Source organism: Acanthochromis polyacanthus, chromosome 7, assembly GCF_021347895.1.
Source record: "Acanthochromis polyacanthus isolate Apoly-LR-REF ecotype Palm Island chromosome 7, KAUST_Apoly_ChrSc, whole genome shotgun sequence".
NCBI lineage: Eukaryota > Metazoa > Chordata > Actinopteri > Pomacentridae > Acanthochromis > Acanthochromis polyacanthus.
This window is the reverse complement of record NC_067119.1, coordinates 38,130,203-38,156,318: the sequence shown is the minus strand read 5'-3', so window position 1 is coordinate 38,156,318 and position 26,116 is coordinate 38,130,203. Positions and strand designations below refer to the sequence as shown.

General features: G+C 41.2%; 1 protein-coding gene across 12 annotated transcripts in view; it reads right to left on the bottom strand.

Moving 5' to 3' along the window:
• Window positions 1-26,116, bottom strand: part of LOC110964507 (voltage-dependent N-type calcium channel subunit alpha-1B-like) — a 252,634-nt gene that overhangs the window by 24,239 nt on the left and 202,279 nt on the right. For 9 of the 12 annotated variants that reach the window (XM_051950632.1, XM_051950638.1, XM_051950630.1 and 6 more), the window contains 4 exons: window positions 21,034-21,139; window positions 11,813-11,920; window positions 6,883-6,986; window positions 6,143-6,289 (listed from right to left, as the gene is read on the bottom strand). In XM_051950632.1, the coding sequence (XP_051806592.1) occupies window positions 6,143-6,289; window positions 6,883-6,986; window positions 11,813-11,920; window positions 21,034-21,139 (465 nt within the window). Of the gene's footprint in view, window positions 1-6,142; window positions 6,290-6,882; window positions 6,987-11,812; window positions 11,921-21,033; window positions 21,140-25,257; window positions 25,355-26,116 lie in introns of all 12 variants that reach the window. The other 3 variants (XM_051950642.1, XM_051950631.1, XM_051950634.1) reach the window with 2 other exon arrangements.

Here is a 26,116-nt window from a genome sequence, read left to right as displayed (position 1 = left end):
CAGCAGTAGTAGTATAAATAGCCATTAGAGTAGTAGAAGTAGTGTCAGCATTTGTACTAGTATTACAAGTTGTAGTAGCAGTGACAGTGTCAGCAGCAGTAGTTGGTGTATTACCACTACTACTAGTAGTAGTCGCATTACTATTAATACCACCAATACTACCAATAGTAGTTATAAAGCCTAACTCATATATATCCAGATTAGCATCTATGTTCTTCCTCCAAACCCATTTTATGATTAGGATTACAGGCAATTCTTTAGGACTGCTCTCAAATAATTGAAATGTTACCAAACAATGTGATACTTATCAAATTAAATAACTTTTGTCTCCAGTATATTGGCTAATTCAGTTCTTTGTACTTAATTGTAACCCAGGTGAAGTGACAGTTTTATTCTGAAAGTCAGGCTTTCATTGTGAAGGGGAAGTCCTGGGCCCCAGTGGAAGCAGCTTTAACACAGCTGATTACAATCAGCGGGGGTTTTGAGCTACAGCGACCGACACGGGAAAAAGTTTGGACTGAAGACTAAGGCCCCATCCACACGAAGACAAACCGAGGTCTAAAAGCATAAGTTTCTTGCCGAATCTGCGTATCATCCACACAAAGACGGCGTTTTGGGGGTCTGTAAATGATCACTTTTGAAACCAGGTTCCAGAGTGGAAAGATTTTGAAATGCCGTATACGCAGCTCCGTGTTTACTGGCTCTCCGCTACTTTTCAGATATGCTTGCGTCATAGTTTCGTATCTTCATTGACACGCAAGCGCAGTTTCATAACTTCATTGACACGCATGCGCCACACGCATCAACGACAACAACAATGGCGGCGTACAGTGTAGCAAATGTGCTGATGAAGCTCGTGACCCTACTATCCCTGTTGCAGCAAAATCTCCTTCTTCTCAGTCACCACCGAGTTGAACTAATGTAGTAGACTAACGTAGTAGGTTGCCCACTCATGCTTCACGGCTTGGTCTCTGTTTACAACTTTTGCCGCAAGTGCGCATGCCCACTGTTTTTTCTTTTGTTTGCGCGTGTTTCCGTCATATCGTTAAAGCACCCCTAAATGGTAAATGGACTTGCTCTTATATAGCGATTTTCTAGTCGTCAGAGTACTCAAAGCGCTTTTACAACAATTGCTCCCATTCACCCAGACACACACACATTCACACACTAATGTGTGACCTAGAGGTCTGGCATGTGTTTTACAGCGTTTCCATGCATATCGAGTGAATTCATGGAGATACACACATTTTCTGAGAAGCCTTTGTCTTTATGGCGATCGTTTTTGAAACTGTTAAGTGTTTTATCTTCATGTGGATGGGGCCTAAAACTCGAAACTTGAGAAAACAACACCTGAAGCTCTGGCAACATCCCTGCACCGCACCTTTAGAGGTTTTGAGGATTTTGCATGGTGAGCTCACAATCTCTAACTAAAGCTCTGGTGCCTGTGCCTGTTAGCTCGCTAGCTACAGATGCTAATAGCTTTAGCAAACCCTTTACAGCCTGTATAACATGCCAGTGCTAGCTCCGCTAGCCACATATTGAACCATTTATTTAGCCTCAAACATTGACATTAAACTGTCACATCTATACCCTGATAATGTGTTTATTTGAAAAGTAATAATCTGTGAATTGAATGATTTCTTTTGTTGTTTATAAATGTATTTATTGTGCTTCATAGTACTTTAAATGAGTATCTTTATTTAATATTTGCATATTTTCAACTGAATACATGAAGCTTTTAAGTGCTTCAGTGTGGAAGAAATGATTTTATTTTGCCATTAAATGCTGCATATAGTAAATGCAATTGTTTATTATTGGACATTTATTGTTTTGGTTATAAAAGAAACATTTTAGTTAAATGTCATGATTTGTGGTTTATTGTTAAAGTGCATTATTTAAGATATGGTTAACAGGGTTCTCGCCAGCGCATTTCAGCGAAATGGGCCGCGATTAGGGCTGCTACGCTGCCTTTCAAGTTGTGGTATTGTGTTTTGCTTGCGTAATATTTCCATATTTATGTGAGAAAACTTCTTTATTGGGGCAGTTGGCGCTGTGAAAGAGAGTTATTTTGACAGATAACGTTTGTGCGTTTGTTTTTATCGACTGGGTGCCTATCTAGGTTAATTTATGTCTCCCCACCTCAGCCGTACTTTCCTGTCGATTGACCCGTTCCCGTCTAAAATTAAGTCTCTTCCAATCTCGGGGTTACAATTAGCATGTCTCGGTTGTTTCCGTGATGCCATGTATGGTGAATAGTGACCTAAATCACAAGCATTGGGAGCATCTGCATGACGCTCATTAACTGACACCTGGGCCGGCCGCTCGTGAGATTCAATGAAGGTTATTGCGCGTGGGCATAGTGTCAGGCTGTCCCTGCCATTATGCTGTAAAAAAATCCTGGTGAGAACCCTGGTTAAGGATATTTAATTGCCATGGTTTTTTTCTGAATATAGAGATTTGATTACTGTGTTATTTCAAAGATTTTTATTTCTAATAACTCAATAGTTATAAATGTAATTATGTTAATAACAGTGTGCGCCAATGACGTCGGACCATCGGTCAAATTCGATTTGTGTACCAAAAGTCCGGTAAAACTTACTACATTACCGGTCTCGTGTCCGGTGTAATTTTTTTCCTGTAAATCACCCTAAAGTCGCCGAGAATCACCAAGGGATAATGCAATGTGTGCGGCGGCGGCGGCGCAGCGTGCAGCGGCGCAGCGACTTCCAATTGGTGGGCCGTTTACAATCGAACGACAGCTTGTTAACGTCGTTAGCAACCTATCGTTAACGTCGTTACCATCTCGCGGGAGTATCAGCGACAATAAAGTGTTCAAACTTGAAATGAAATCCGTGGATCCTTGAAATGAAATCCGCGGATCCGCGGAAAATTCCCATCCCTGAGTACAAATTCAAGTTTCTGCAGGAGCGTGTGAAAGTAGCGCCAAAACGAAGCTGAGAGCTGTTTTTCTGGTCAAATTGGACGTGTATGGTGAGTAATTCAATGGTAAAAGTGGATGGTGGTATGGTAGAATGGTGTGGGAGGGTGTAGTGACGGTGACAGTGCATGTAGATGGTAATTTACCAGGTGTATAATGAGAGAGGGTGGATGCTGAGCTGGATTTGGCTGTTGCTATGAGAGTATGGTAGATTATTTCATGAAACATGGTATGGTATGCATAAAATATTCGGTCCAGTAAAAACTGTTTCGGTCCAGTAAAAAATTACTGTTTTCTGGTCCACGGTCCAGTAATAAATTGTGCCCATTCGCGCAGACTGTAATAACACAGTATGGAATTTTGATTTAATAAAAGCTAGCTGTTTTCATTTAATAGAAACTGAAGTTTAGAAATGAAAGATGATTCTGACCTTATTTTAGGTCAGGTTTTTCCAGATGGCCAGGAACTGGATCCTGGTTATTTAAGGACTCGTTTGGAGACCAAAGATGGCGAGCTACCCCAGGGATTGAATGGAACCCCAACTGAAAAAGGGATTTGATGAACTTGAAGACTGTATACTATGGTGTGGTAGGACCAAACTGTCTACTACTAAAGTGACAACAGGATTCTTGTGACCTCAATCACAAACAGGACTAAATTGAAATAAGTTGAAAGGCTTGTTTTTGTTTTGTTTTTTGTTTATAATGTTTACCCGGGTAAAAATTGTTGATTTTTGTATTTATCGAAACAGGTCACTAAATATGAGAAGAAATCCTTTAAATGCAACTGATGTGTTTCTGTGATTCTTCTGGTGTTGCCTGGTTATTTTTTTAGGCTCTGTAGTCGTTCCCAGTCTTCTGAAATATAGCCCATATTGTTAAACTATTAATAGTAAAATTAAGCTAACCTCAGTTGAAGGGTTACATAATTTATTAGCATGATTTCTTTTTAAATATGTTGTTGTGTACATACTTATTTACTTCTCTGTCTACTTTTTATTTATTCCATGTAGGTTTCCCAAAGACTATGGGTTGAGGAAGAAGTGGGAAACAGCTCTGAGGAGAGAGGGGTTTGCTGCAACTATATAACAGCCTAGAGAGAGAGAGATAAATAAATAATAATTAATATTAATAGTAATTCTGTTGTTTATTGTAAATGTGTTGTTTATTGTAAATGTAAATAGACTCTATCCTGTTCTAGTCTAGCTCCTTGTCATATGTATATAACAGCCTATATATATATATATATATATATATATATATATATATATATATATATATATATATATATATATATAATATTAATAATAAATAACTTGATTACCTTTACAAATATATCTTTTGAGCTCAAAACATTTTCTACATATCTAAGTATTTACATTTATATATGTAATGGCTGAACTGAAAAGATTCCCTGGCCTCTGGACCTAAATAATAATATAACTAAAATTGCAGGCTACATTTGTAGGAAGCCTTTTTCTGTTTTTTTTTTCAGATCAAATATTCTCTATCAATAGCACATGTTTTGACGTTGACAATAAACTAAACCACACGAAAATTGGTTGAGAAATGAGCAGATTCTGATTTATTTTCAATGTACATGCATTGCTTTGAATGGGAACTTTGCCTCCTTCAGGATGGCTGCCACGTAGGCACGTCGCTTAGCCGCCTGCTACAGCGTGCTGGCGTATCTACTCTACATATCTATGGCTATACCTACGAACATGGTGGGCATTCTATGGCTTTCATTTCATTCAATAGCTCTGGCATGTTTTGAACTGAAGCAGAAATCTGCCTTTAGGGCCCACATGTAATCAAAAAATAATCTAATTCTGGGCATTACCTGCTTAACTTTAAGCAAGTAAAGGCAGCTGCAGATGTAGATCAAGTGAGGTTTGTCTTTATTGTCAGTCTTGACAATAAAGCGCATCCGAGGATACAACTTCGAGGACCTAACAGACAGAAACATAGTTCAGGAGGACCACCCTATCATGTCTTTTACTGTTTCAAAGAACGGAAGATTAGCTTTGTTAAATGTAGCAACTCAGGGAGTGCACCTGTGGGACCTTCAGGACCGGGTGCTGGTCAGGAAGTACCAGGGTGTGACCCAGGGCTTCTACACCATCCACTCCTGCTTCGGAGGACACAACGAAGACTTCATCGCCAGTGGCAGCGAAGACCACAAAGTATACATATTGTCAGTCTTGACAATAAATAAAATTTAGGTTGCAGTTTGTATTTTGTAAAATCCAAATTCGATTTGTCCTACTCATGTAGCAACTGACATTGTATGGTTTGGTGTGTAGCTCAGTGTGACAAATCTGACCTTAGATTTGCGGCTTGATGTTAAAAACCCAGTTTTATTCACAGCCTCTGATTTACACATACAACTATTATTTGTGTGAGTGTATGCAGGCTGTGTCTCTATCCTCGTTGTAAATGCATTTAAAGGATGATGATGTAAATAACAGAAGACATCTTAACAGAGGTTGATTATCAAGCTGACTTTACTAAGGGCATTTAATTTACAGAGATCATTTTTGTTCACAAAATGCTTTGGCCCTCTGCATGTGTGAGTGTCATATTAAATCTGGTTCTAAATGCACAGACTGTAAATGAAAGCCTGATGAAAGCCTGATGAAAGCCCTCAATCTTTATCTTTATTTGTAGAAGCTAAATCAGAGCCTACACCTGAGTCACAGGACGGCTGTGGCTCAGGTGGTAGCGTGAGTCATCCAATGATTGAAGGGTCGGCGGTTCAATTCCCGCTCTCACCTAGTCATGTGCTGTTGTGTCCTTGGGCAAGACACTTTACCAACCTTGCCTCCAGTGCTGCTCTCACACTTGTTGGTGGTGGTTGGAGGGGCCGTAGGCGCGGATTGGCAGCCACGCTTCCATCAGTCTGCCCCAGGGCAGCTGTGGCTACAAATGTAGCTTATCTCCACCAGAGCGAGAATGTGTGAGTGAATGAATAATGGATCCATTGTGAAGCGCTTTGAGTGCCCAAAAAGCGCTATATAAATCTAATCCATTATTTATTATTGTTAATAAAATTCAACTGGATCTACACCTATTGTGACCTTAATTAGAAGTGCTGACATTTTAAAGCCAGACTACTGTGGATGTAGGCTACATTCCTAAGCAGAACTGCAATTTTAAGTTTTGATGACTTACTTTGACTTAGTTTCTAAAGCGTTGAACTTACAGCATGCCTCCATTGTTCAGGGAGTCTGGTCTTAGGCGGGGACTTGGGAGGAGACTTGGGCTGAGGCTCAACCTTGCTGGGAGGCTCCACAGGCTCCTGCATGTGAGTCAGAGGCAGCAATGGCTTAAACAGAGCCCCGACCTTGAACTGTGGAGGAAAGACGGATTGCGACATGCTGAAGACATTCAGAGGCAGCAGGCAGAATATTGTTCGACCCAGGTCTATCAATGGGGGCTCGTGCCACTCAAATATGAAGACTTGGGGCAGAATATTCTTTTTCGCAGTCATGCTTGTATATAGTCCTTCTGTATGTGTGTCTGCGTGAGTGTTTGAGGTTGCAGAACAATCATGCACCTGACGAGTAGATGTGCAAGTTTGGTAATAACTGCCTACCAGCAGCCAAATGCAAGTTCATCTTTGAATGTGGCAGGAAACACACAGCCCACTATAACCGGTAACCAATCTGTGGGTGCTTTAACATGGAAAGTTTAAACTTTGAAAGCAGTTGATAACTTGCAAATCACAAATGACTGACTAGTGAATGGAAAAGTATCTTCTTTGCATGTGGAAATAAAGGCAGGCATTCAAAGTGAGCATCTCTGTGAGCAAGCATCATGTATGTGGGAACATGCATGCAGGTTCGCACTACTGCATCCAGTAAGTGTGTGTGTGAGTCTTTGCACGTGCACGTGTGTGTCTGTGTGTGTGTCTGGCAGGCACGTGTGGTGTGGATGCTGTACCCGAGAGTCTGATGCACTCTGCTGCTGCTTCCTTGCTAGATTCTGCTTATAGTAGTCGAAGATCATCAGGGCTGCATAAACCTTCCCCACTGTCAACTCATTGTCTGAGGACAGAAGAAATGACACAAGGAGGGAGGAAAGGACAGGGGGAAAAAAGAGGAGAGGAGAAAATTCTGCTAACTCATTGCTCTTTTTAAAGTTCATCACCACTTGTCTGTCTGCTGGTTCAGCTGAAAGAAAAGGAACTTGTTATCATGAGCAATTTGATCAATTCACAGTAAGTAATTCATAAAGATTTTTAAGGTACAGTACCAGTCAAAAGTTTGGACACATCCTCTCATTCAATGGTTTTAGTTATTTTAATTAGTTTCTACACTGTATATTAACACTGAAGACATCAAAATTATGAAAGAACACATAGGGACTTATGTTGTAAACAAAAAAGTGTTTAGGAAACCTGAATATATTCTATATTTTAGATTCTTTAAAGTAGCCCATTTTTGCTTTGATGACAACTTTACACACTCTTGGCATTCTACTCAATCAGCTTCACAAAGTAGTCACCTGGAATGGTTTTGAATTAACAGCCGTGCCTTGTCAAGAATCAATTTGTGAAATTACCTGATTTCTTAATGTGTTTGACACCGTTAGCCGTGTTGCATAGGGGTAGGGTTAGTACACAGCGGATAGCCCTATTTGACTACTGTTGCAATCCATCATATGGCAAGAATCAATCAGCTAAATAAAGAGAAATGACAGTCCATCATTACTTTAAGAACTGAAGGTTAGTCAGTCCAGAAAATTTGAGGAACTCTGAATGTATCCTCAAGTGCAGTCGCAAAGACCACCAAATGCTATGATGAAACTGGCTCACATGAGGACCACCCCAGAGAAGGAGGACTAAGAGTCACCAGCCTCAGAAATGGCAAGTTAACAGCAGTTCAGATTACAGCCTAGATAAATGCCACATCTCTACATCAACTGTTCAGATGAGACTGACCAATCAGGCCTTCAAGGTGGAATTATTGCAAAGAAGTCACTACTGAGGACGAACAACAAGAAGAAGAGAAACACCAGTACTAGACATTAGACCAGTGGAAATCTGTGCTTTGGTCTGATGAGTCCAAGTTTGAGATTTTTGCTTCCAACCGCCGTGTTTTGTGCGATGCAGAAAAGTTGAACAAATGATCTCTACATGCATGGTTCCCACCGTGAAGCATGGAAGAGGAGGTACGATGGTGTGGAGGTAATTTGCTGGTGATGCTGTTGGGGATTTATTCCAAACTGAAGGAACACTGAATTAGCATGGCTGGTCCAGAATGCAGCAGCTCGCATTCTGACCAGAACGAGTAAATGTCAGCATATTACTCCAGTGGCCTCTCTTCACTGGCTATTCAATTCAATTCAATTCAATTTTATTTATATAGCGTCAATTACAGTCAAATCGTCTCAAGATGCTTTACAGAACCCACATGCCTGACCCCCAGAGCAAGCCCAAAGGCGACAGTGGCAAGGAAAAACACCCTTTTAACAGGGAAAAAAACCTCGAGCAGAACCCGGCTCTATATGGGGGGGACCCATCTGCCTGCTGGCTACCTGTCCATGTTTGAGCAGACTTTAAGGTGCTGCTGCTAACTTACAAAATTGTTCATGGAATTGCCCCATCCTATTTATCCAGCCTGGTGAACCTGTATGTTCCCACTCCGGCTCTCCGTTCCCAGGGGACGGGACTTCTGAATGTCCCAAAGGTCAGTAAAAAGACGGTTGGGGAACGGGCTTTTTCATTCTGGGCACCTACTCTGTGGAAAAGTCTGCCTGCTGAAATCAGGCAGGCGTCGTCCATTAATATATTTAAAACTAAGCTGAAGACACTTGTTTTCTCTTACATTTGAATCGTAAATTGTTGTTTTACTGATGTCCTTCTTATTGTTCTGTTTTTTATTTGTTTTTGTCTGTTTTAAATGTTTTTATCTATTTTTACTGTTTTTATTTTTTGTGTATAGCACTTTGACTGAAAGTGCTTTATAAATAAAGTTATTATTATTATTATTATTATTATTGTTATTATTACCACAGCATCCTTCAGTGATATGACATCCCATCTGGTTTGCGTTTAGTTGGACCATCATTTATTTTTCAACAGGACAATGACCTCCAAAACACCTCCAGACTATGGAAGGGCTATTTGATCAAAAAGGAGAAGATGGAGTGCTGCGTCAGATGACCTTGCCTTCACAATAACCCAACCTAAACCCAACCGAGATGGTTTGGAATTAGATGGACCACAAAGTGAAGGAAAAGCTGCCAACAAGTGCTCAGCATCTTTGGGAACTCCTTCAAGACTGTTGGAGAACCATTCCAGGAGACTACCTCATGAAAATGATTGAGAGAATGTCAAAGAGTGTGCAAAGCTGTCATCAAAGCAAAAGGGACTTTAAAAACAACTTTAAAGAATTTCAAATATAAAACATATTTTGATGTGTTACAGTTTATTGTCTACAACATAACTCCATATGTGTTCTTTAGTTTTGATGTTTTCAGTATTAATTTACAATGTAGAAAATAATTAGAATATATAAAAACCATTGAATGAGAAGATGTGTCCAAATTTTTGACTGGTTCTGTAAATCTCACAAGCATTAGAGGAGAACTGACGGAAGATGCCTTTGTGTAGTCATCTATTTTGTTGTAGTATTTTGCTGCTACTTTTTGTGTTCATTACATATCAATGTAATGAACACAGAAAGTAGCAGCAAAATACTCATAACTGCACAGTATGTCTTGTCTTTTGCACACATGCTGGGTACATGTGTCCATCCACATGACTACTTACAGTACACTAACACACACATTGTCATCCTTCCACCTCCTATACAATATTTGGCCCCAAACATCTCAGATACTTGCTTTCAAAGCATAAAATTACTCTGGATAGTATTACATTGGTCTCCAATACTACTGTGAGAAACCTCAGAATTATTTTTGACCAGAACATGTCCTTGAACTCACACATAAAACAAGTCTGTAGGACTTCCTTCTTTCACCTGAGAAATACTGTAAAATTAGGAATCTCTTGTCTCAGAGTGATGCGGAAGAATTAGTCCATGCACCATAACAGTAAACTTTTGAATCAATTTCAGCATTGGTTTGTAGTTGGTATGTGTCATCTATGTTGCTCTTATCATGCATGTATTCCAGTGTGTGTTATATGTTTCCTTGTCCGACACCCTGCCTCTTCTCCAGTCCCCCCCCCCCGACCCCTGCTGTGAAAAAGGTTTACTGCGTAATTGGATCGTCAGCAGCAGGTATTACTCATTTAACTGTGAATTTCTTTATTATTATTACTATTTACCCATTTTACTGTCTTGGAGCCAGCATATTAACAGTCAAAGTGAAAACTCAGCATCCAGGTTCTGTTGTAGTAGAAAGAAAACCTCAAATAAAATCCCTCTGACATTTGTAACAATGTTAAATAACTACAAGAATGTGTTGGAATCTAATCTCACTAAACAGCAACTTTAGCAAAGAGGTATTTGAAATTCTATTTAATGTTTTTTAATGTTTAATGTGGCCTTTAACAAACAGCATTTCGATGGACCATAGACTAGAGAAGTGAATCTCGGGGCTAGTCAGGGATCATGGCCAGAGCTGTCAGTCAACAGAGCTTACAAGTAAACTGTTAAAAGAAAAATTGCGTTCGATCAGAGCATTGGTAAGTTTTATGGACAAAACTAAGCTAGCATGACATACCAGAAGTACCTGAACTGCTGGGACGTTATTTGTGAAGAAGCTGAATTTTTTCTGTGCTCACATAGTAACAGTCTTTAAAATTTGAGGTTCCAGATGTAGTCCTAATCTAGATCTAGTTCATTAAGTAAATCATCAATGTATGCAACTACATAATGAAAGCAGCTTAGACTTTTATTTTCCATTTGCATGACAGGTGGTGAAGCAAATCCAGAGCACCTTGTATTGTCACGCCTCCTCCTGCTCCTGTGCTCTGGCTCGTCTAATTACGAGCGGCTGTGAAGAAGCCCAGCTGCTGGTGATCAACAATCGCCGGCAGATAAAAGCCTGGCTCTCCTCACAGCTCGTTGCTGGGCCATTGCATGCGATTCTCCATCGAGCACCTATCCTCTGTCTGGACTCTGTCTGCCCCTGGATTCCCTCGCCTGTCCCGTCTTCCTCCCCTCACCCCGGAACCCACGTCTGCTCGTCTTCCCTCCTCTTCTCCACACATCCCTTGGTCTACTCCGGATTCTCCCTGCTCCGCCGCACCAGTCATGTCCCCGCTATCGGCTTTGTCAGCTGTCTCTGCCCCGTCTTCCGACCCCCCTGGACATCACGCGAGTCACCTTTCCCCGTTCAGAGTTTAGTTTTAGTTTGGCCCCCACCGCGGCCGTGTGCCGTCGCTTTTAGTTTCAGTTTAGAGCCCTGTTCTGTTCATTCACAGTGCCTCCAGTTTTGATTATTCTTGGTTCTGTAAAATATATTAAATGTCATTATTAATTCACCCATCTGCCTGTTCCCTGCTGCTTGGGTTCTTAACCGCCTGGTTTGTGACATGTATGGTAAAAAAGCAGTCATCATGTCTCTATGATGATGCATTATATGCTGTCTTTATCGTACCCTGAGACTTTCAGGGTACTCAATGGCATATAGTGCTTCACGGCTTTATGTGCATGAGAATATGAGAAAAATGATTACAGTAGGCAAAGTATGAACATTTATAGGTGAAATTTCACATTTTTAAAATTAGTTTGTCAGTGCTCAATGAAGATGATACATCATTTGTTTTCTCAAAAAGCTGTAAACAGAAGTTCAGTGACATAATTAAAGAATGTTTTGTTTTACATTTCTCTTTAGAAGATGAGGCTATTTAAATTGTTGTGTAAAAGAATGGAAGGCTCAAAATGTAGAGAATGCCTACGTTTATGTGGTGTCACCAACAGGTCCATGGTCTTTTGAGAGAGGCTGGGCCACACTGTGGACAACTCCTTCTTTAACTCAGCATCAGATAGTCGCTGGGCTACCATTCCTGGAAATCCAGAGAGAAAGAGACAGATTTAATCTCATAGCACACAGATCAACTGCTATTCACAGAGCTATATAAAGTACAGACTCTGAACTAACAACTAACTCATTCTAGATATACAACGCAATCAAATGTAAGAGTAAAAGAATTGTTCCTAAGATGAGGCAAAAGGAGAAATCCTCATTACCTCCGCCAAGGAGGTTATGTGACACCGGGCATCTGTCTGTCTGTCTGTCTGTCCATCTGTCCTTCTGTCCGTCTGTCTGTCTGTTAGCAAGATAACTCAAAAACACCTGGGCAGATTCACATGAAATTTTGAGGGGATGTAGACTATGGTAAGAGGAAGAGCTGATTTAATTTTGGTGGCAATCTGCAAAGTATCCTGGATTCTGGATCACTTTGAATTTTTTAGTATGTTTAGTATGTGGTCCAAAATGTGACAAAAAAACATCATAGGTTAGAATGTCGTCCAACAAATTGGAACAAGGTGTCCAGATAGCTCAACTGGTTAAGAATGTGATTTGTAAACAGAACTGTGTCAGAGACGCAGGTTCAATTCCAGCTCATGATCCTTTACTGCATGGGTTTCCTGTTTTCCTCTCTATCCTTGGGGGAGGTCTGCACTCTCTGAGTGCTTTTCTAGTTCAAAGTGCATACGCATGAAGCAAAACGAGGACAGAGAATCCAGAAGACACTGTCAGCACAGCACAAAGCTTTTCAGTGAGACTCAGATGAACTCATTTCAAGATCTGAGAACATCAAATAACAGCTGGCTCTTGGAACACATCTGTCTCTTGGATAAGGGAAAAATATTTATTGGTGTGCAGCTATAATGTGCTCAGTTCTCGTATTACTTATGTAAAACGTGGTGGTGAATCTGCAGGTGCGGGTCTGGATGGATCTATAGCTCTTTCCTGAGGGCAGCAGTGAGAACAGGCTGTGTCCAGGGTTTGAGCTGTCAGAGATGATGCTTCTGGCCCTGCACAGATGTCTGACAGAGACGACAGCTCCTATGGTGCTTTCTACGGACTTCCTGACTGTTTCCAGAGCCTTCTTGTCAGTCTGAGAGCTGCTCCTGTACCACACTAAGATGTTGTTGGTGAGGATGCTTTCGACAGAACATCTGTAGAAGGACAGCAGCAGTTCCTGGGACAGACTGGGCTTCTTTGATAACCTTAAAAAGTACAGACACTGCTGTGCCTTTTTCACATAGCAATACTATGGATTTAAGATATGATTTAGTAATATTTCCTGTTTGATATATTTACCACATGTTATGACCCCTGCTCTAGCCCTATTCCTTGCCTCCTTCTTCCTCTTTTCTCTTCTTTCTCCCTCCTTGTTCCTCTTCATCTGTCTATCTGTTTTGACCTGTCTGTCCCTTTGGCTCTCTCTGTCTGTCGTCTCTCTCTCTGTGTGTGTGTGTGTGTGTGTGTGTATACTTGTTTCTGCTATACAGGTGGGGACTTTGACCTGACTATTTGCTATAAAGGTGGGGACTTGTCTTACGGTGGGGACCTAAAATGAGGTCCCCACGGGTGGCAACACCGTTTTCTTGGCCATATTGTTGTTAATAAAAAATGTAAAAGTGCAAAAACGTTTGTTTAGGGTTAGGCATTGATTTGGTGATGGTTAAGGTTAGGGTTAGGGTATGGGTTAGGAGTTAGATATGAATGGGAGTCAATGGTAAGTCCCCACCGGTATAGAAAACAAACATGTGTGTGTGTGTGTGTGTGTGTACTGCATCTCCAGGCTGCAGTCTGATTGCAGCAATGTGAGCCAGCTGCAGTAATTTGTTCACTCCGCTCACCTGTTCACAATCACACCTCCAGCTATAAGCACAGTTCAGTCACTCACTCTCTTCTGGACTACAGACTGTCAGATCTCTGCTTTTCTTCAGAGCCACACATGGACTCTGTTCCCCCTTTGGATTCCCTCAGATCCCTGCTTCATCTCCTGACTGCAACAGCTTCATGGACAGAGGTCTGAGCCCGTACTCCTGCCGATTCCTGCTCTTCCCCACCTGGACTCACTTTCCCCTTTGCATTCCCACCTGTCCCTGTTCTGCCTCCAACCTGCTGTAACTTTGTCTTGTGTTCCGCAAACTCCCAGATTCCCTGAGCCTGCTTAGATGCCCCTTCAGTGGATTAGTTCAGTTTATTCATCTGTGGTTTTCTTAGATTTCCTCTCTGTTAGTTCAGAGTTTTGTTGAATTTTGTAGTCTTGCCTGTTTTCTCATTTAGGTTTGGTTTGTCAGATTTCTGCCTTTCCTCTCTGTCCAGTCCACCCTGCTGTTTCTAGTTTCCCCCAGTTTGTATCCTTAGGTTTTTGTTTATTCAAAATAAAAAATGGTAAAGTCAACAAGAAATTGAAGAAAACAAAGGTGGTTTAAGTTTTTCCATGACTGTATGCTGTCTGGTGACCACAAGTTTATAGTGGCTTGCTGTGTTTTAGAGCTATCTTGCATGTGGGGAATCAAGTGTAAACTGTTATGATCAGAAATTGATTAGGGTGGTTTAGCAATGCAGGGTGCACATATTTTACACTGCCTTAACATTTGTCAAGTCATTTTTTTTTTGGGGGGGGGGAGGGGGGTTGCATTTGAACTGTTCAAATCCTGGCAATGTGCTGTTAAAGTATCAGTCTCCCATGATACTGGATGCAATGTAGTTGTTCATGAACAGTCTGTCACCTGTGTTGCCATAAACTAAACACATAATATTTCAAAACTCTCAGGATAAGTACACGGCCTGAGACAACACAGCAGTTCCAGGTCATGTTTGCAGACTTTGTTACCAGACGCTGCGTTTTCTGCACCATTTATATGCAGACAGAGATGACTGCCTTTGCTTTTCCCTGACGGCTTCTGTCAAATCGAATGAGTGACAACACCTTCATTTCAGTTAAACAGTTAAAGATCTGAGTGTAGCCAAGTCTCAGTAAAAAGCACAATACAACACTCACAGTACTCAAAGCATCTCCTTGTTGGGAGTTGGAGTTTGTCAATTTTATGCTAGAGCAATCATGTGTTGCTCTGAATCATAGATGGCAGCGGTGGTCTGTTCTCTGTAGCTGTTGTCTTGCGCATCTTCTGGCCTACTCTTTACAGATGCTGTCTGTGTGGAGCTCTGACGTCTCATTAAGTTATGGATGAGGGATCTAAAAGTATCTGTCTCCATAGTGGCATAAATACAGAAACATTTCTCTTGAGTAAACTGGAACTGGACGTACTCTCTGTCCAGGCCAGTGTAGTTTTGCAGGTTGTGAAATTCACAGTGAAGCATTAACACCAGCAGCAAAACACCCATAATCATGTTGGGATGAATGATTTAGACTGAACCTTACATCCAGTATAAACCATTAGTCCCAATGGTTCAAACTGGACGTAAGGTTCCGTCAAACAGCCCTGTGTGGCCATGTCACATGACATGCTATGTCACCAGAAGGAAATGTGTCGATTTTAGATTTTTTTGACGACCACCTCTACTTTCATTACTAGAAAGAACTGTGGTCTACAAGCCCTTCAGCTCTTGAGTCAGCTAGCTATTGACCTGGTAGCATCCTGTCAGTTTTAGCTTCTGTGTCAGCTAGCCATCAACCTACTACCTTCATGTTAGTTATAGCTCATGAGCTGACCAACAATTGGCCAACTCGCCTTATGACAGTTTCAGCTCCTAAACTGGCTAGCCAAGGAACTGCTAGCCTCATACCAGTTCCAGGTGCTGAGTCAGCTACCTATTGGCCTGGTAGCCTCCTGTCAGCTTTGGAGTAAGCCAGCCTTCAGCCTGCTAGCTTCCAGCCTGTTTCCAAGCAAGTTCCTGGATTACTAAGCTACACTCAGTTTTCCAGTGGGCTTCCCCAAACCTGCCACTCCCCTGCCTTATCTGGGAAGCCTTCCAGAAGGACGCATGGCTCCTGCCAGTGTGATTTCTCACTGCAGCCAAGCCCTTCATCCTTATTGCCTTCAAGTACCTCAACCTTATTGCGCTCTAGTGTGGTAGAGGTTCTAGTTCCACAACATTGGGGAGGTCCTGGTTGTGAAATCGGGCATCCTGGCTAGGGATGGGTAACCAGTCCTGGTATTAAGAGCCCCGAGGAAAAAAACAAATACAGGAGGTTCAATAAGCTCCGATGTTGTGTTGAGACATTCAGTCTCATCACCATAAGACATGTATGATGTTTTTGTGTCTATGATGCACTTCCGTTTTCTAAATCTAAGTGTTCTGTCTGTTGGAGCTATAGGTTCCGACAGATAGAACATCTGGTTTATGCTGGGTGGAGCAGCTCTGTCATTAACCTGCAGGTCTGTGCATCGGCACACAGACCATTCATGTTTAGAGTTGACGACAGTTGATGCAGAAAATGTTACCACAAAAGTAACAAGTCATTCCACATAAGAGCAGAAATATGATCAATCTGTCGAAATGTTCAGTAAAGCTCATCACACACAGGCAGAGAAATGTTGGCCTGTTGAGCTTGAATGTCATTCCTCAGTGACCAGGTATGTTATGTTTGCTAGCAGCCTGCGCACAGAGTGAAGTAAACTATACAAACTAATGATTAAAAGTATGCATTCATCAAGCGGTTTGAACTGTAACTATTTTCATGAATTCTCTCTAAAATTGAGAGAAACTTTTGAACTGTCAATCAGAATTTTAATCTCACTTTCTGAGCACAGAATAGCAACATTTAGGGATTTTAGGGGCAGAAGACAAAGTCTTATTAGGGTCCGAGCACCGAGGGTGCGAAGGACAGGCGGTGCCAGGGCACCGACTGTCCAAGGCACCAGCGGTGCCAAGGACCCTATTGAAACCCTAGGGTTTATTATTATTATTATTATTATTATTATTATTATTTTTTATTTATTTATTTTTTTTTCTCCCGTAAAGTAAATTGGCTTTTTGGCGGCCTTATCATACTCCAAAACGCGTGAAATTTGGCATGCACATCAGGACTGGCGAAAAATTTGATATTTTATGGGAGTTGCGCATGTGCGTGGCAAAATGGCTCTATAGCGCCACCTGCAAACTTGAAAAAGTAGTCATTAGGCCAACTGCCACAATGTTTCATGTACAGCTACAATATTTGGTGGGCATATGCAGAACATCTGGACACACCAAAAAGTCAATTACAGCCACGCCCTAAACCCAACAGGAAGTCGGCCATCTTCAATTTGCTGTAAATTTTTCAAACTTAATCGCTCCTCGGGAAATGACTTGCCTTTTTGGCGGCCTTATCATGAACCAAAACGCGTGAAATTTGGCGTGCACATCAGGACTGGCGAAAAATTTGATATTTTATGGGAGTTGCGCATATGTGTGGAAAAATGGCTCTATAGCGCCACCTGCAAAATTGAAAAAGTGGTCATTAGGCCAACTTCCACAATGTTTTATTTACAGCTACAATATTTGGTGGGCATATGCACCACATCAGGACACACCAAAAAGTCAATCACAGCCACACCCTAAACCCAACAGGAAGTCGGCCATCTTGAATTTGCTGTACATTTGTCAAAATTTATAGCTCCTAGTGGATAAGTCTGAGAGAACTGAAATTTGGCCAGTACATTCACCAGACCTTTCTGATTGAAAAGTTATCAAAAACTCAACCAGAAGCCAAAAGGTGTGGCCATGGCGGAGCCTCAAACAACTGATCCTTCGCCATGAAACAGGAATTGGTGTCTAATTCTTCTCAACATGCTCCAATCTGCCTGAAACTTTACATGTATGATGACAGTCCTGTCCTGATGTCATCCACATAGGGATATTCATTGATAGTCATAGCGCCACCTTGTGGTTTCAGGAAATAGACATCTTTTACACTTTCATGCCCTATTGTTACCCGGTTGATCATATTCACTTCAAATGCAGTGACAACAGCCTAAACACATTGATGATGCATCCCAGTGAAAATGGTGACTTGTCATCGATGTTTCGCCATGAAAATTTAACGATTCATATCTCAGCTGAACAACATCCTATCTGCCTCAGACTTCACATGCTGGATACCAGGTCCAGTCTGAACACATCCACACTCATAAATTTTGAAAAAGTCATAGCGCCACCTGTTGGTAATAGTAAGTTTAAGGCCTTATATTTTCAGGTACAATGGCCCCAAACTTGGTGATATCATGCTGGAAATTGGTCAGTCGAGTCTTCACCTCTTGACAATCACACACTGTGAAGGGTGTGACATTTCATGCAACGCTGTTGCCGTAGCAACCAAATATCGCCATGAAAAACAAAGCCCTTTCTGACAGGTTAGGAATACTCCAATGCTCACAAAAATTACCACACACATCACCATTGACCCAAGGAACAACACTGTATGCATCTCGGCACTGCACATGCTATAGCGCCCCCTACAGTATTTTTAACAAACAGCCCCTCCAGCACGTTTCACCTACATCCATGAAATTTGGGAGGCTTATAGAGCACATCAGGACGCACAAAAAAGCCTCTTGGAGCCATGTCCTAAACCCAACAGGAAGTCGGCCATCTTGGATTAATTGTGAGATTTTTGATGATTTTTCTCATTTTTGAGAGTTAATACCTCCTAGGGGATAATTCCAGGAGACCTGAAATTTTGTCAGTCCACACAGCAGGACTTGGTTTGGAAAAGTTATCAAAAGTTTAACCAGAAGCCAAATGGCGTGGCCATGGCGACCATTAGAGTTTCGATGCTTCGCCATGAAACAACAACTGCTGTATAACTCTCCTCTGCATGCTCCAATCTGCCTCAAACTTTCCATGTGTGATCACAATCCAATCCTGATCACATCTACAGGCCAACAGACACTCTCAGTTGCAGCGCCACCTGTTGGAGGGACAATAAATGCTGTATAACTGGCCTCTACATGATCAAATCAGCCTGAAACTTTTCATGAGTGATCAGAGTCCAGCCCTCATCACATCCACTGTTTGAAATACACTCTGAGTTACAGCGCCACCTGGTGGTGGATGGGCAGGAAATGCTGTATAACTAGTCTGAACATGCTCCAATCTGGCTGAAATTTTACGTGTGATTAAACTCTGGTCCAGATGTGATTCAGAGGCCGACACACACTCTCAGTCACAGTGCCACCTGGTGAACGTGCATGGATTCGCCGACCAGCGTGGATGCGAGGACCCGTCCATCGCTGCTTGCAGCTTTAATTTTTACTGTTTCTCTGACTGAATGTTGATTTTAGTGGAAGAAGTAGGCTACTTTAAATGTTTTCTTCACAAAACTACTAAAGACATACAGTACAAATACTGTCAAAGTTTTGCATTCTTTTTATACTGAAAAGTGAGGAAGGAAAGAGGTTTTATCAAAATGTATTGACATTTACTTAATATTTGTTTAAAGTGGAGCTTTAATTTCTAATGCAATCTTGAACACTTTAATACAATTTAATAACATTTTATTTTGTGAGTAAAACCTGTGACATTGTCCACAACATTCTGATTATTTCCTTCAACAAATTAGTGTCGATATAAATTTTAATTTCTATACAGTATGTTTGAAAAAAAATCAAGCAGTTTTATTTTGTACTTAATTTGTTTAGTTTATCTCTTGAAAAAAATCTAAGTACCAATAACAAAACTGTTAAAGTACCAGATTGATAAGCAGCATTGGTAAAAGTCAAACTACCATGGGCTGGTTGGCACCTCTTCTATTCTTGAGGATGTTCCTGAGTAAACCCATATCAAGCCCTGCTACTGCCAATCTGTGTTGAGCCCTTCCCTGTGCCATAGTCAGCTGACACAAAGTCCTGAGTCGATTCGTGTCTGCTCTTTTCATGAGCCTGTTTCTGAGTCAGCTGACGTCTGATCCCAAACCTGTTCCCTAGTCTGTTCCTGCTCTGGTCAACACTTCAGCTGTCCTTCTACGGCCGACACCTCCTCTGTTCCACAAACTGTTACTGTTCCAGCCCATGCCCATGTTTTAGAGTCTGTTCCTGTTCTAGTCAATACCTTGTAGTGTGAAAGAGTGTGCACCTGGGTCAAACAATGGGCCCAGTCATCAGCAGCTGTTTTCCTTGCTCCAGAGTCTGTTTCAAAGATTGCTACTGAGGTTGAGTCCCCTGATATCGTATTGGCAGTGAAATTTGAGTCAACTGATGTAATCCCCTGGCCCAAGGAAAATCTTATTTTTTCTGTCCTCTTTCACTCAGTGTGAGTCCCATTGCTGTAGGACTTGTTTTTTTCCATGATTTACCTCTGAGCACAGTGTGCCGACCAAAAGTCTCATTGACTCCCATTATATCAGTCCTCTAAAATGTTGGGTGAAAATCATGAACAGTGAGTCCCTTGAACCTGCCATCAAATATATACACAATATGAAATATGTACATGGAAATACATACGCTTGTTCAAAACAAGATTGCACTGAAATGGTGGGAATCAGAACGGTAACCAGTGACTCACAGGTGACTGGCTTAATAATTATGGACTAAGAAAGGAGGACTCCAAACATGACTTCATCCATCAGCAATGCACAATGTTATTGTGTGGTCTACTGACAGGATATGTCTGACAACAGTTCTAAGACAAATCCACACTTTACTAATGCCATTAACAAAGTCTTGATACGTTCTAACATGTTCCAGACCAAAATCCATAAGACAAACAGTGTTCAGTGGCTCCATATCTGTAGGATCAATCTTCTAAATAAATCTCTCCCAGGTAACTGGTTGAAGGATCTATAGCAGCTGCATGGTTTTTTAAGAGGAACAAGACTGTAACAAGACTTGGGGGATGGAAGTTTACATATTTAGGCTTTTCAAAATAAAAGTCCCTAGTTAGCTGATTACAGTATGCATTGAGGTACAATACAGTATCAAAATAAAAGTTCTAAAATGTTACAAAAAGCTTTCCTGGGACTCTATGCTGGCTTTTCAAAATAAAACTTACCTATAAATATTATACCTTAAGTATAATTCTAGAAGGACATACTAACCAGCAGTAGTTGTACTGGCAAACTCAAAATTTCTTCAGACACTTTCTAGTTTCATTTTCCATCACTCTTGCACATTTGTATTCTTGAGATGGGAAAACCAGAGAAAGCCCTGGAATTAATCTGTTTTATAGTCTGATTCACTTAAGTTGAAATGATGTGTGTTGTGTTTCTCTGACCTGAAGCCAGTTTGATCTCCAGGGCAGTGCGAATCAGGGCCATCAGGGTGGAGGTGAAGTGAACTGTGTTGTCGTCAGCGATGGGCATGTTCATTTTGACGAGGCGCTGAGGAAAAGGTTAGGTGACATATCAACGTTAGTTTCCTAAGTGGTAGCAAACTACCTGATCAGAACACACAGTCCACCCAGAGAAATCAATCTGTGTGCTGCTGTGATCTAATTCCCTCTGTGAATTCCCCTTTGTTTGCTAAACTTGGGTTAAAGTGTGCAAATTTGGCCACATTGCTAAAATGTGAGACTCAGTTCAGCACACAAAAAGCCTTCTCTATAAGTACGTACAGAAGAGACAAACTAGACATTCACATTCACTGCTACTGGCTACAGTATGCACTACGCTGCAAGTCAAAGTGCACTGGTGCAAGACTGACGTTGACTGAAAAAAAGGTGAGAGAAGGCATGTAACGCATAACCATGGAGGTGCCTCGACAGTCGCAGGAGCTCGACTCTGTGGTTGCCATTATAGCAATCATCAACTTGGAGTTGAGGAGGTTGAGTATGCACTACATGTACAGTGGCAACTAGCAATAAGAGTTTCCATTCCACCAAGCTTGGGCAGCCTTAGCATGAAGACTTGGTTTATATGGGACTAACGGCATCATATAGATGCATAGAGAGTGCTGTGGGATTGTTGCTGTAAGAGTTGAGCTCCCCTGAACACAAAAAGCATTCACCTACATGTGCTATCAGTGGCAGAGCAGAGAATAAGAAAGACCAGAGTCAGAATGAGACGGGGATGAAGAACTGTGAGCCAAGTGCGCACACACACATACACACACACACACACACACACACACACACACACACACACACACACACACACACACACACACACACACACACACACACACACACACGTACAACCAGGCTAATTTGCATATGGTCACACACACCAAACACGCACACGTCGACACAGCCAACAAGAGTTTACACAATCAGGTAAAAGGAAGAACATCAACAGCTTTCAAAAGATAAGTAGCTCTTTAGACAGTAAATGATGTCTTATATTTACAAGAGAATCCTAACCAGGTTTTGTTTCTAAACATTTTACAGCCTAACAGCAGTCTCACAGTTCTTATTCTGCTGGACCTGATTCCATTGTGGGTGTACTACATTATGCCCACATGTATTTCATATGGCCCCATTTACAATCTAGGCCCAGTAACATCAGTATTCTATATTTGTATTTGTTATATGCTCATACCATCAGCTCCAAAGTTCTGCATTTATTTTGAATTTGGGATTAAATACTTAATTAGAAATATAAAGAACCTTCCCTGATGGTGTTGTCAGATTGGTCAAAATCTACACATTTAGAGTGCCAAAACTATTTACCGTACAACCACAGAAAAGCAATGTTTTTAACATGACATTCTTCTGAGGGTAACAAAGAAATGACTCTTTAATACCAGGATGATTATTTTTTTTGAAAAGCCTAAAAAAGCTTCAATAAATCAGTTTAATGGCATTTTAATAGTCATATACTCAATTAGCCTAAAACATCAAAAGAAATGTAGAAAATGTTGTATTTTTTAAGCATTTATACCGAGTGAGTCTCAACTGAAATAAAAGAAGCATTCACAAATTACATAAATGGAAGGCATTTCTGCAGCTAATTTTGTGTAGGTCATCCTTATGTAGAAGCCCACCAGAACTACTGCTACCGTAGCTGCCTCTCTATAATATTATGACCCTCGTCTTGCACCTATTAGCTGCATCCTGAGCAATTCTAAAGTTTTCATTTTCTGGGGAAGAAGTGGCTCTTGATGAGCAGCTTAAGATGAGGTGAAGTTAGGTGATATTTCAATTCGTAAAACAAACTTTAAAAAAAACAAAACAAAACGTGAGCATACTATAAAGATTAATTTCCTCCACACTCCAAAACTACTGCCAAATCTTCAAGCTCCATTGTGGTTGCCAATCAAATTTTGGAAGCAATTCAAAATAATTCTACATTTGGCGATTTCCAGTCTGGGTGCAGAAAAAAATGAACAAGTACCAATGACATCCCAATGAATGCAGACTCTGGCAGTGTCACAGTTCTTTTTCTGCTGGACCTGAGTGCAGCATTCAACACAGCTGACCACAAAATTCTATGAAACAGGCTCAGGAACTGGTTGGGCATCTGTAGAAAAGCTTTTAACTGGTTTTCATCATACTTAATCTTCTGTCCTCATGCCCTGTGGAGTCCCTCACGACCACGACGTCTTTACACAGAGCCTTCACCCTCTGCAGTCTGAATGAGTCCATGTTTGCCATATAATTCGCAACAACACCCATTTCCCACCACTGCTATGTTCATGATTGTCTGTTATACATATCATCTATCAGGACAATCAGGACAATCTACACTCTCTGCAATACTGCCTCACTGGATGGTAGCTAACATCCCACAACTGAACACAGGTAAAACTGTGGTCCCAACCTCATTTCTCACAACATCGCCTCCCACCTCGGACTATTTTCAACCAATACAACACTTGCAGCAACTAACGTGGGGGTCACATTACAAAGAACAAACCAACTCTCCCCAGAAACATAACGGAGCAGCTTCAAAACACCCTCATTTTCTCCCACCTGGACTATTGTAACTCTTTATTCAATTGCCTTAGTAACTCAATAATCACCCAGGTACAATTAGTTAAAAACTGCAGCAAGACTTCGCACAAACACTCGGTACAGGGAACACATAACTCTGGTCCTGGCACAAATACACTGGCCTCATTCATTAACGAAATTCCGTTTAAGATTTTGTTATTCACATTTAAATCTCTTAATGGTCTGGCCCTACTCCAAATATCAGAACTTTTAATACCTTATTCTGCACCTCGATGCTTCAGATCTGAAACCCAGCTACTGTTAAAACACCCCACAATCCATGCTCAAAACCAAGGAGAACCATGCTTTGACTGTTTTAGCCCCAAGACTATGGAACAAGGACTCCATGACGATCAGAACAACTCAGTAAGTTCCTCAGTTTGAAAACTTTGAAAAACCCGCCAGTAAAGACTGGCACTGAGTTAACTTTTGTTCCTAATCAGAGGCTTGCTTATTGGTCTTTCTGAGGTTGCACTGTTTATTACTGATGTTTTATTTCTATTATTGTCGTATCTAATGCTTTGTGTAGGTTAATGCCCTGTAAATCACTTTGTAACTCCAGTTTTGAAAAGGTGCTATAAAGTAAAGTTTATTATTATCAGTACAAGTACAGTGGTGGAAAAACGTTTTCGCACACCCCATACATTTGCATGTATATTGCATTAAGAATCAGTCTTAGGTTCCTTCTTCAAATGCAATTTGTTTTAGTACAATCACAGCCACAATGCTAATCAAATCCTAAAAAAGCCATTTAAAACTTAAAATCGATTGGTTTCATAAAAATAACAAATGTTGAGTATTGGGTCATTTTGGTAGAATTTAGTTTTGCTAGTTTTTCTTGTAAACAAAAAAATCACTCGAATTTGTGTCTGTCTAAAGCAGCCACACTTTCTGAAACACAAAAAAGATTTTTCCACAATTCATTCATGATAATATCTGAGATTGTATAAAATTTTAAGTGTCTCCACCGCTGTAGATCTTGATGACGATGATTGCATTCTGTGAGCTTTTACAACTGTTGCCATGCTGTTGCCCTGATTTAGACAAAATATCCAGATACAGATCACATGGTAATTAGGTGGAAACGGGGTTGAATACATGAAGAATGACAATTAAAATGACACAATGATTTGCTGTGGTGGCATTCTAACACCCAGATAGGCACACTCACACACACTCACACACACACACACTCACATATACACACACACACACACTGCTCCACAAACTAAAATGATCTAGGATGTACCATTCAAAGGAAATAGTGACATACTTGAGCAAATTTCCTCCATAAACACAACATATTTTAATTAAGTCTTCTTAGTTAAGCTCCCACTCATTGTAATCGGCGATGCAGATTTGAGCCCACATAAGCAACTAAGCTCAACGAAACAGTAAAGGCAGTAAAGATGAGGTAGGGGCTTCCACGAAAAATATCAGAGAGGGCCAGCAAAATAAAGTGAAGAAACAAGGGAACACTGCAGAGCACAGACATTGGCTTGATTTCACGCCAATGGGAGAAAGGTTGTCGAGCACAGGGGAAAAAGATGGAGGAAGAGGAGGGTCTACCTTGTAGGCGATTCTTGGCGGACATTTCTTTCCCAAACCTAAGGGTGGGGACATGTGGAGCAGCATCTGATACATATCGAGGTACTTGATACGGCCACTTCACAGGGTAGGAAATCAAAAATAAACAGAACGCAAACAGAGAAGGATGGGGAGTTAGAGAAGGAGGAGAGGAACAAGGGGAAGAAATCAACAGGAGAACAATGGATAAGGGAAAAACAGAAATCTGTTGTTAATAGATTTCCCAGAGTGATATGTGAAATGGATGCCATCCTCGGCCGCTGTGTCGGGGCACGGGGATGCATCGCTGTGGAGCTCAGGATCCCTGAGAAGAAACATGGGATGGTAAAGAGTAAGTCTGGTGGGAGAGATGAGGAGGGACGAGAAGAAGGGAGGATGGACTGATCCAACACGCAGGATGCTGATGGGAGGGAAGAGAAATGACAGCATTGTAACAGGGATGTCTGCTTCAGCATGCTCACAGACATCCCACTGGTACTTCAACCAGGTTGCAAGGAGACAAAGGTTTCAATGCCAGCCCAAGCTCTTTTGTGGGACTTTTGCTCTTAGCCTGGCTTTCCCAAGGCAGATGTCTTCATAAAAGATCAAATCACATTTCACATGAGTCTTTTGAGCTGATCTGAATGTAGTGATCAAATTTCCTTTAACACATATAAGGATTTGATCTGATACAATGTGAGGTAAAATGTGTCATCTAAACTTTACAGACACAAGAAAGCGGCACGGCAGGCGGCATGTTGGGACAATGCCACGGCTTTGAAAACTTTGTTTCCACTCTGGCATCATCAACCAAAGCCAGACAGTTTAGAGGGGCAGGTGCTAGTGTAAAGGCGATTTCAGT